The sequence below is a fragment of the Astyanax mexicanus genome, chromosome 20, assembly GCF_023375975.1.
Source record: "Astyanax mexicanus isolate ESR-SI-001 chromosome 20, AstMex3_surface, whole genome shotgun sequence".
NCBI classification, from domain to species: domain Eukaryota; kingdom Metazoa; phylum Chordata; class Actinopteri; order Characiformes; family Acestrorhamphidae; genus Astyanax; species Astyanax mexicanus.
Genome location: NC_064427.1, coordinates 9,929,957 through 9,942,081, shown reverse-complemented (window position 1 = coordinate 9,942,081; position 12,125 = coordinate 9,929,957). Strand labels below are relative to the sequence as shown.

Here is a 12,125-nt window from a genome sequence, read left to right as displayed (position 1 = left end):
TCACTTTTAAATCACAGATTTATTTTGTTTTTTCTTACATTTTTAATAAAAAGCAAAGTTTTTAATCATACAAATATAACCTACGTAACTATAAAAAGCAGGTTTTTTAAATGATGATTTCATTTATTAAGTGAAAAAAGCAATCCAAACCAAGGTGGCTGACTGTGATTACTGTGAATCACAATTTCACTAGTCACAACCAGGCCTGTAGAATCAAGACATAATTTATATAAAACTTGTTTGACAACATGTAGCAGCACATTATGTCCCGTTCTGAAGAAATTCAAAAACAGTTGCTGAAAAAAAAAGTTATTTCTAAAGCTAAAGCTATTATTCACAAATGGATATAACAGGACTGACCGGCCTCCTAAAATTACTCCAAAAGGGCATGGACAACTCATCCAGGAGCCCAGGAGGACTAGGCCACTCCAAAACCTTCATTTTTTTTTTTTTTTAAGCCATTCAAAGGTGGACTTGTGATGTGCTTCAGATCATTGTCCTGCTGCAGAACCCAAGTACACTTGAGCTTAAGGTCACAAATGGACTTTCCCTGTGCTTTGATATTAAATTTTGTTTAATAATCTTGTAATTCAAAAAATGTGAATATGATAAAAAGGAAACAAAAATTCCAGTTAAGTTTATCCAGTGCAGCAGCATTAGCATTACCTGCTAATCGCAACACTAGCTTTTTCGCCATTCAGAGGTGAGTATATCAGACTGTAGTCTGTGTGTTTGCCATGTTAAAACACGCTACATGGGATGAATCACTAGCTGCTTGGTTACCAGAACAGTCAGGTTTCCTTAGCCTACCGCTATCTGGCGACATTTACTAGCGCTAACCACATCTGGCTAGCGCTTCTAACCGCTGCTAACCTTTGATAAACGGAAGCCCTTTACTCAACTTAATAAGCAGTTTTCAGGAAATCTGTGTAGATTCACATCCAGTGCTTATTTGACTTTTTTTTTTTAAGAAAATGTTTTTTTTTTTTTTTTTTCAAGAATTACAGTTTTGTTTACTTAAGCGATTCCCCCAGCGGTGAGACCTGCAGAATTAGAAGGGAAACATGGCGACACCCTTTTTAATTTCAGGCTTTCTTACTAGTGTGCCTTATGTATGAAAATAGACCAGAAAATACACGTTTATATATACGTTTATATATACATGTGTAATTTTTTAATTCACATGGTTGTGGGTTTGATACACAGCTGATAACTGCCTCTTCTGAACCCTTAAGCAAGGCACTTAACAAACTACACTTACATCTGTTCTCATGTAAATCCTGCTATACGTGGGTAGAACTGAGTTGACTGTGTAATAATATAAATTAATTTAAATATAATTTGTATGTGTGAAATCTGAATTCTGCATCAGGGAACTGTAGAGCTGAAAGTGAGCCTGAAATCACAGTGTTTAAGAGCTGAGCTCAGAGCTCCTGCCTGGTGCTGTGTTTCACCCATACGTCACTGTATGGAAGGAGAAGGCGTTATGATTTGCGTTTAGCGTTGACGTCGGATGGTAAAGGGGCTCGCCGCAGGGCAGAGTGTGAAAGCTCACAGCTTCTTCTCTCCTAATCTGCAGAGAAAGCTGGACAAGGTGAGCAAAAATACAGCGGTCATTTTCTATTCTGTAGGAATGACTGAGTGGGCTAGAGATCCAGAGATACAACCTGGAGGCAGAGCTCTGGCTCTCGGCACTATAGAGAGAGTGTGTGTGTGTGTGTGTGAAGATGTATACTCCTCAGCGAAGCCTGATCTATTACTCACACTGTCATGCAGACACATTTTCCCTGAAATACTGTAGAAACGACAGGTTTGCAGTATGCGTGTGTGTGTGTGTGTGTGTGTGTTTGTGTGTGTGTTGCAGATATACAGCACTGCCGATGGAATAATAGAGAACAGGAATACATGTGAGCTCAGGAATGGAGGCTCTATGAGCCATCTGTGTGCTCATACATGTGCACGAAAGGTTATTTTTGCATTAACACACACACACACACACTCGCACACACTCTCAGGCTCTCGCTCTTTTGTGTGCGCAAATCAAGTCATCTGTTTGTATAATTGCGAAAACACACTTTGTCTTTGTTAGGCTGCCCCAGATTTTCTTTTCATCTCTTGTTGGGGCAAAAGAAGGGCATTCATGGTGTTTATGCTCACAAATAACTTCATACATTCAGAACGCAGTGAAGTAAAGGTACAAACCGTAAAAAGCATAAAGGATTTCTGGACAGGATGTGGGTTGAAAAATTGGAATACACAGAATATGTTTAAAAATTGCAACAAAAAAAGCAAAACAAGAGGTAAGTATATGAGACTGTAGTCTGTGCGTTTACTGTCCTAAAACATGGAAGTTACATGGAAGAAACCGCTAGGTGATTACCAGATCACTTAGGGTTTCTCAGTCTACGACTATCGAGCAGCATTTACTAGCACTAACTGTGGCTGGCTAGCGCTGCTAACCGGGGCTGCCTAGCACTGCTAACTGTGGCTGTTTAGTGCTGCTAACATTGGCTGGTTAGCGCTGCTAACAGTGGCTGGTTAGCGCTGCTAACTGTGGCTGGCTAGCGCCGCTAACTGTGGCTGACTAGTGCCGCTAACTGTAGCTGGCCATCGCTGCTAACTGTGTCTGGTTAGCGCTGCTAACTGTGGCTGGCTAGTTCTTTACTCACCCAAATAAACAGTTTTCAGGAGAGAAATCTGTGTAGAGTAACATCCAGTGCTCGTTTGACTTTAAAAGATTTTTTTATTTTTTTAAGAAATATAGATTTGTGTACCTAGGCCCTGGTGAGACCTGCTGAATTAGAATGAATTAAGGGAAACATGGCGACATTTCTGAGTAAAATATAATAAAGTATAAAAAAACAAACAAGGACAAATAAGTAAAAATGCCAAATAAATTATACAGCATAACTACTTATTTTACGTTATATTACAGTCTAACAGCAGCAGCAGCATATTGTTCGTTTCAAAGACAAAAAAAAAAAGCCAAAAAGCTGACGTCAGTGTTAAGAAAAAATAGACAGGGGGGTTCCCTTTTGTTGCCTTTCACATAAGCTAAGCTAAGCATAAGTTAAGCTATGTGAGTTTGTGCCACGTAAAGCAATTTTTTTTTTTTTCAGAATGCTTAATCAATGTATGAATAACACAAGATACCTACGGAGCAGTGTTGTCCTTCTAAAGCAAGATGGCTGATTATACCATTGGCATTGTTTTCACTATTGGCAAAGCCAGACAATCTGTCCCTATTATAGGGGGCACTACAGATAACTGTAACACTTAATGCCAGGTTCATATTACATGATTTTAGCCCAGTTTTTCAGTCGCCATCAGTTTTTCATTGATCACCGACAAAAATTCAGGTTGGAGGTAGCTACAGCCAATGGGACCACAGAAAGACAAAACCACGGGTCCAAAACAGAGATTCTAACCCCTTTCTGTTCCCACTGTTATATCATAAAATGGCTGTTAAACTCTAGAAGGAGCCTTTGAGTGAGTGCTCAATAAATGGGGAGAATGGAGATAAAAGCTAAAAATCTTAAATAAACTTGTTCTGAATATTACATTAATTTTAGAAGTAGAAGTAGAATAATGTATTTTATTAAAAAAATGCAAAGAAAGCGTGCCTGTATATTTCAGTTTATCTACAGAAAACAGGTTTTACACTGTAAAGAACTTGCATTACTGCTGCTGTGAGCTGATTGGTCGGCGAGCTGATCCTGGAGATACAGATAGAGCATGTTTAAAAAGCTTATAACTGGAGTTCATAGTTACAATATAAAATATGATGTTCATCTTTTGAAAATCGCATTAAAACAGTAATTCAATTAATCAATTCAATTAACTTTCAAAACCTAATTGGTACCAATATCTGCAATCCTACTATCATATTGGTGCATCTCTAGAATATAAAAATATGATCATATTCTAGATCAAAACGGACGTGTCAGAACTGTAAGAGCTGCAGTGGCATAAAGTGGCAAACAGATGGAGTATTACAGAAAAAAAAAATAATAATAAAACTTAAAAACAATAGAGTGATTGCCTCGTGCAGTCAAAGAGAAAAAAGTAAAGAAATAGAACCTAATGAATGTGAGTCATGATGTGTTATCTTTTGATCTGTCAGATAAAACTGAAGAAAACAGGTACGTCTCTCCATAACTCTACAACCACCTTCAGAATGTAGGTCCACAAATGATGGAGGGAGGATTTTACATGAAAAATTAAACACATCTATGACTATGGAAGCACATATACACACACAGACACACACACAGACCCACACATAAACACAGGCTAGTACACTCGAGTGTGGCTAAGTGCTATCTTTGTGTGGAAATCTCCTGAGCAAAAAGCTCTCATCTCTCTGATGACAGACAGACTTTATCTCCAGAGATCCGGCGAGTGATTCTCCTCCAGCACACACACACACACACACACACACGCACTTCCACTATGACAAAACATCAGAATAAGCCCTGGGAGACATTACGGAGCAAACTCCTCATTTACTCCAGCCAGAGTGTCATCCCTGGAGTATCCCTCCTCAGGGAGGAGATTAAAAAAGCAGGACGACGGCAGCTCAGGCTGACAGGAGGAGGCTACGTTCACATCACCGGCCTTAAAGAGATACTTCACTGCTTTTCCACCTGACCTCTATCGGCTGCATCTTTAGCATATGGCTAATCAGCAAGAGCCAATCGCTTTAGTGTAATTCCTGGAAATGAGAGTCCAAGCTCAGCTATAATAATAGAGGTCAATGGGAAGTTGCTCAATTGCATCAGTAAACATTAAATACCCAGTCAAGCTAACTAGTGTCAGTAAAACTACACTCAATTCAATGTGATTCGCCATGTAAAAACGTCCATCAGTGGCGCTGCAATGGCTGAGCTGATTTCTAAATGGCCAGGCCAGCAATAAAGACTTGGGGCGCTATATTAGCGATCTATAGGCGAGCCATCAACTGCACACTGTGCAGCTTGATTTAGGGCATGTCAGTGTGTCTTTGCTATTGTAACGACGGGAACAGTACACCTTGTACAGCTTGAAATAAGCAAATTCTCGAAATGTACTAATTCTTTTAATTAATCATGGGTGTGTTTTGGTTTTAACGTGAAATAAACCAATCAGCGTGGCATTTGCTGTTCCCTTTAAGAGCCAGGACCACTCTGACTTTGGTGGATTGGTATTTTAGTGGTGCAGAGCTTTTGCGCTTCTCAGCAAAGGAAACTGACCTGAAGATGTGTGAGCAGGTAATTTACGGGAACAGTAATGTTATTTTATTTTATATTCTGTTTATTGTTGATGTAAATGTTGGGCTTGTGCACTGCAGCATGAACTTGTGTTTGTAAAGAGTGGGGGTGTGTGCACGTTGAATTTGCATAGAGCACCTGCGTTGCCGAAAAAGCAATAAACATTGTGAGGGTTAAAATCAGCCAATGGTGCAGGATGTAGGATAGGGCACAGGAAGTTAGTGACAGGAAGTTACACTGTCTTCTTCCTACACAAAAAATATTTCTGATCAGAACCTGGAATGGCTTTCAGTTAACAGCTGTGCTGAACTCCTCAAGAGTTAATTACTCTCTTTCCTCCTGCACCTGTGTCTACCAGTTATTTCACAGCTTCAGAATCAATTGCACAGAATGCAACACATATACGACACCCATTCACTCCCTCACATGACTAATCGCATGACACTTCACAGATCCCGCTCCTGCCCTTACATGCACACTGCTAGGTTCCTACAACTTAGGGCTACTTGAAGACACTTTCTACTTGAGATGTCCCAATTAAGAAAGACATTTTGACATATGTATGTCACTGTGTTACTTAAAAAAAAAAAATAGGATCACCTTATAAGAAGTGCTAACATTAGCAGCCAGTTGGGAGATTCTATGATTTTTATTTTTGTGACTCTTAGCTAATTGCTATATTATTTTCTTGGCTAAGTGCAGCCAAACTATAGCAGATATTTACATTTTTTAATTAAAACTCTGTATGCAGTGCTATATAATGTAGTCGTGAGTACAGTATATAATTAAATAGGATAATTATGTTAACTTTTGCGGTTTACTGTTGATGGTAGACACATTAGCCTCTATGCTAATTGCTGAGTTTGTTCTTTAGCAGAGTGCAGCTTCACACAGAGCTCTACACTTTATTGGCTGTGACTGGCTGTGCAGCACTGTGCTCTCTTTCAGACTGGATTCTATTTATAATAGATTGATAGTACATGTGGGATTTCAAAAAGAGGTTGTGAACTTACTGACCTTTTGACCTTGCTATGGTAGGCAGGGTTACTTTTTAGTGTGTTCTGGTACAGATTACTGATTACCTGAAAAAAATGTACTTATAATATAATCTATAAGTATTACTATATATAAAAAGACTAATCTAATTATCTTCCTTTACATTTATATTTGTTGTATATTTTAAGCAAAAAAAAAAAAAAAAAAAAAAAATATATATATATATATATATATATATATATATATATATATATATACAGGAAACCGTCCTGTGTGTCTCCACAAAATACAAAAAATTCAATGCCCACACATCAAACAGTCTTAAGTCCTCTTAAAGACAATATTTGGCATACTATATTACATATACCATCTCAAACAAAACATCATCTCTAAAATTGAAAAAATCTCTAAAGTTCAAAATTCTAACAATTAAAAAAAATTGTAAAAAGTTAATGTTAAATGATTTTGAATTACAGAAGCACCAATCAAAAATTTGGACACATTCTCATTTAGTTAATGTTTTTATTCGTTTTCCCCCATATTGTAAATGAGTACTCCAGTCATCCAGTCATCAATGTCAACCAGACAATGAAGGAACACAGAGAAAAATGTTAAACAAACCAAAATACTCTGTGAAGCATTTAGGTTCTCTCATCTGTGGAGCTGTTCTCTCATCTATGGCTGGTGTCCCTGATGATCTTATCCTGTGCAACAGAGGTAACTCTTGTTCTTCCTTTCCTGGGGTTGTCCTGATGAGAGCCAGTTTCATCATAATGGTTTTGATAGTCTTTGCAACTGCACTTGAGGATACTTTCAAGGTTTCTGAAATTTTTCACATTGACTGACCTTCATTTCTTAAAGAAATTCAAGAAATTAACTCTTGACGAGACACAGCTGTTAACTGAAAGCCATTTCAAGTGACTTCCTCATAAAGCTGACTGAGAAAAAACAGGCAAGAGGTGCTACATTGGAATCTAAAGAATCTAAAATATAAATCATATTTCGTTTAACACTTTTTTGTTTAACAAATAATTCCAAATGTTTTTCTTCATGGTTTGGATGGCTTTAGTATTATTCTACAATACAGAACCTTTTAAATAATAAAAAATCCACTGAATTTAAGGTTTGTCCAAACTTTTGACTGGTACTGTATTGGCGTCTCATCATAAACATAAACATAAACATCCTGCCGAAACAAACAGCTTTAGACCTGCATTGATTCCATGTTCATAAGTTTATCCATCAGGTACAAACTTACCACCTAAAATAAAAAAATATATATATATATTTTCTTATTATTAATTAAACTGCTATCTCATTATTTTGAGATAGTAATTAATTATTTTAAGATAGTAAGTCATTATTTTGAGACATTAAAACAATCTCAAAATAATGAGTTAGTATCCCAAAATGATGAGACAGCAGTTTCCTTAATAGTAATAAAAAAATGTAGTTAATGTGTTAATTTTCATTAAATAAAATTTAAAAGAGAATATTTAAAAAGAATTAAAGAGAATATTTACTGCTACATTAGACAGTTGTATTTTCTTTCTTTTTGCTTTTCAAAAACCTCGAAATTTTTTTTTTTATGTTTATCATCTTTCGTAATTAACACCGTCGCCAGGCTGAAACGACACCTGCAAGCTTGAAACAGTCCACAGGGGCACCATAAGCATTCAGATAGCTCAGAGTGAGAGTGTGTGTGTTTGTCATTAAAAAAGAATAAAAAAATCACGATGAACATCAACATCAGTGTTTCACAAACACAGGAGCTCTCACTCGGTAAGAAACAGACACGGTTACAGCAGTGATCTGTTTAGGCTGCAATGTAATCATTGCTAGGAATCACCCTAATATTAATTTAAATTAATTAAATAATTTTTTCGCATGCTGATTATGTATCACAGTTACGTATATATGTACTCCATTATTGCACAACCAAGGCCACAGATTTTAAAACACAAATAAAACAAAATGCAATAAGTTGCGGGAGGAGCCTGTTTGTGTGTTGCCGAATACAGTGTGTACGTGTGTGTGTGTGTATTTGATTGTGTACTCACCGTCCTCTGTGGGGACGTATACGTTGAGGTACAGGCAGTCCTCACTCTGGTTCTGAACGTATGCGGCGGCGGCATCCAGATTGTCCGTAAACCAGACGGGCAACATAATCTCGGGCAGGACGCCGTGGATGTTCTGCGGGCACACGGGCGCAAACTGTGTTGCGTTCCGGATATCCTGCCATGACCCTGGTGCCTCGGGGGGCTGGAAACGTCGCTCACCCACCGGTGCGGTGGCGTACGGCACTCCCAGGTACTCATCCACCGGCCCGAGGATTTCGTTATTCAGCTCCTTCCGTATCCCCCGAACTTTTCCGTAACTCGTAGTGACTATGGGATATTTCGGGCCGCTGAGGTCGGCGGCACGTTGGCACGAGGAGAGCACCAGCCTCAATGCCAACCACACCAGGCAAGCATGCAACCTGCGGCGTGGGCAAGCCGCCCGCACGCACCCACTGACGCCCCCTAGGGGCATGACCAGGTCCTGCGGGGGCGTGGGGTGTTGCAGCAAAAACGGAAGCAAAGGTAAAAAAAGATAGATGTTCCTTTATGCCCCTTTAAGGGGTGATAGTCTGGAAACTGGAGACTGGAGGGGCGGGTGGAAAGTAGTTCCTAGCAGGCTCAGCTTTAGGGGGGATAAGCAGAGAATAGTTCCCTAGCAACGAGGTGCTAGAACAGGGTGCTGCAGCAAAATGTAACGGACTAGCAACAAAAAACTGCCTGGGAAAAGTTCCTAGCAGTAAAAAGCGAAGGATGAGAAACTAAAAAAGTAGTGTTAGGTTTTGGAAAGTGACTAAACCCATTAAATTCTACCCATAAAAGAACATAATTAGTTAAATTATTATTAAATAATAATTACTTCCATGACTTCGCATGTGTCCGTCTTGTAAGTGTGGGAGTTCCAGGGTTAAACTGAGTGTGGTATGGAGGGGGAAGAAGGGGGCAGCGCTGCTGAAACTGAGAGAGACAGGGAGTATGTGTGAGTATGTGAGGGGTGAGGGGGGTGGGGTAGGAGTGGGGGTGTGTGGTGTGTGTGTGTGTGTGTGTGTGTGTGTGAGTGTGTGTGTCCCTAGCGGCGCACAAGAGAGGCCTGACGCAGAGTGCTGAAGAGTTTCATGCTGACGTTACTGCACCATCCATCCTCTCGTGATCTCTTCATCAGCTTCCTCCTGCAGAAAGAGAGAGAGAGAGAGGGGGAAAGAGAGGGAGAGAATGAGAGAAAGAGAGGAGAAAGGATGGAGGAATAATAGGGAATGCAAGGAAGGGAGTGAAAGATAGGAAAGGGGTAGAGAGAAGACACGATAGAACGAGAGAGAAATGGAGGGAAAGGGTGTGAGAGAGAGAGAGAGAGAGAGAGAGAGAGAGAGCGAGAGAAAACAGAGATAGCAAGATGGGATAAAGAGAATGAGCAAGAACCAGAGAAAAGAAAAGAGTGAAGAGAGAGAAAGTTAGAGAGAGGTAAAAAAAAGGATACAATAAGAAAAAGAAGTGTGATGGAAGATGGAAGAGAGATATATGGAGATAGAGGGAAAAGGAATGAGAAAAAAAGTGTGAGAGCAATATAGAAAGATAAAAAAGGAGGAAAAGAGAGAGAGAGAGGTAGAGAAAGAGAGAGAAAAAAGAGAGAAAATGTTAGATTTTAACCTGTGAGACAGAGCCCATACAAAAAACTCACTTTAGGTCAAGAGTCAATTAAAGCATCGCCCCGAGTTCTGCAGCAGCATCATCAACAAACAAGCCCATCCTTTCGCTAAGCATCATAATCGCCACGGTGACACGTGTAATCTATCTCCCTTAAATCATCCCCAGATCTGCGTTAAACACACACACACACAAAACCTCCACTACTGCTCAGAAACTACAGAAGAATACAGTGCTGTTTAGTTCATTCCAGTTGCCTCCCCACTTTATTAATTTTCAAACAAAACAGTGAATAAAATAGTTTAGTTAAGAGTGAAATATAAAACTATGTATTACAGAAACACTCTATTTCACTTTGTTTTTTAAACTGGCCCTGAATTATGTAAAGGAACTGAGGCTAACTAGTTAGCAGGGAGACTCCACTGGAGCTCTACAACCTTAAAGGAGAACATTAATGTATTTTTCGCATTCTTTCTCCCCCATTACTCAACATAGGTGATGCTAGCCAATGTGGACATCTGTTAGCTGAATGCCAGAATTTGCAGTTACCATACTTTATGGGCTATGGATCAATGAATGTCTATTTTCTGGTCTATTTTCACACATTTGGAGCATTTTAAGCGACAATAGTAAGGAACAAGGATGTCGCCATGTTTTCCTTCTACTTCAGCAATTCTCTCGCTGCTGAGAGGGTAGGGACCTAAGTAAACAAAATTGTAACACCAAAAAAAAAAAAAAACTATTTCTTTAAAAATCAATCGAGCACTGGATGTTAATCTACACAGATTTGCCTCCTGAAAACTGTTTATTCGGGTGAGTAAAGCATTGCAGTTTGTTTACAGTAAGCTTAGATTTCCAGTTCTTTAGCATGGTTAGCAGCAGCGCTATCCGTGGTTAGCAGCAGGGCTATCCGCGGTTAGCAGCGCTTACTGCTACACTAAGGAACCCTGAGTGTTCTGGTAATCCTTGTTTAACACGGTAAACACACAGACTACAATCCAAAACACTTGAGTCTGAACAGTGAGAGAGCTAGCGCTGCGGTGCTAATGCGGCTAATGCTAATGCTGAAACTCCTGTATAACACTTTACTTCAGCAGAGTGGCTTTACTGCTTCTTATAACCTGACTGGTAAAATTTATACAGAAGGCACACTAGATTTTACTGTAAGACACACTGTCCATTCTTGGGAACATTAAAGGGTTTTAAGTGCGCCTTATCTGATCCACCCGGAAAAAGAGCAGGGAAACAGAGGGCTATGGCCATCATTAGGGGTTAAATCTGTGACCTTGTGATCTATTCATGCTATTTTGGCTTTAAAACAACCTGACAAGAACGTCCACACTTTAAACTGACGTAGTCTAAAAGAAATCCAAAACTGTGCTACTATAACACATTTCATTCACGAAGAATTGATGCACATGTTTGACTCAAGTAAATGCAATGCAGCACCTTTCAGTGTAGGCTGTCACCTGCCGGGGCACATTGGCACACTGTCAGTAGCGGAGGTGTAGACGTGTAGGGTGTGAAATACTGTACATGCAGCCTAATTGACTCCCTCTTCGGAGCAGATGACAGCGCCAAGCTCCTACTGACAGGATACGCTAACTAGAGGTGGAAAGAAACAAAGGATGAGCTTCTCTGGTTACGGTACATTTTACCCACGGTAACGGTCACGGTACTTAGCAGTATAGTAGAGCTATATATGTAAACAATGTCTACTATAATTGAGTGTTTGAATAAACTCCTTGACAAAACATAATGCACCAAAAAGAAAAGAGTTTTTGTAATCGAATAAATCTTTATATGTATGAATACAACAAAACAGCTCTAGAAAAAAATAAAAGACCCCTTAAAAATGATAAGTTTCTTTGATCTTGAAAATCTAAAATTGAAAACCTCTGGAATATAATCAAGAGGAAGATGGATGATCACAAGCCATCAAACCAAACTGAACTGCATACATTTTTGCACGAAGAATGGCATAAAGTTATCCAAAAGCAGAGTGTAAGACTGGTGGAGGCGAACATGCCACGATGCATAAAACTGTGATTAAAAAACAGAGTTTTTTCCACCAAATATTAATTTCTGAACTCTTAAAACTGTATAAATATTATTTTTTTTTCCTTTGCATTATTTAAGGTGGTTATTTCAGCCATTTCTCATTTTCTGCAAACAAATGATC

At 39.1% G+C, this 12,125-nt stretch overlaps 1 protein-coding gene across 1 annotated transcript in view; it reads right to left on the bottom strand.

The window, feature by feature from the left end:
• nlgn2b (neuroligin 2b) overlaps positions 1 to 12,125 on the bottom strand; it is a 194,155-nt gene that overhangs the window by 108,455 nt on the left and 73,575 nt on the right. The window contains exon 2 of the mRNA XM_007231175.4: positions 8,306 to 9,471. Coding sequence (XP_007231237.3) covers positions 8,306 to 8,777 — 472 coding nt within the window. The 5' untranslated portion in view covers positions 8,778 to 9,471. The remainder of the gene's footprint in view (positions 1 to 8,305; positions 9,472 to 12,125) is intronic.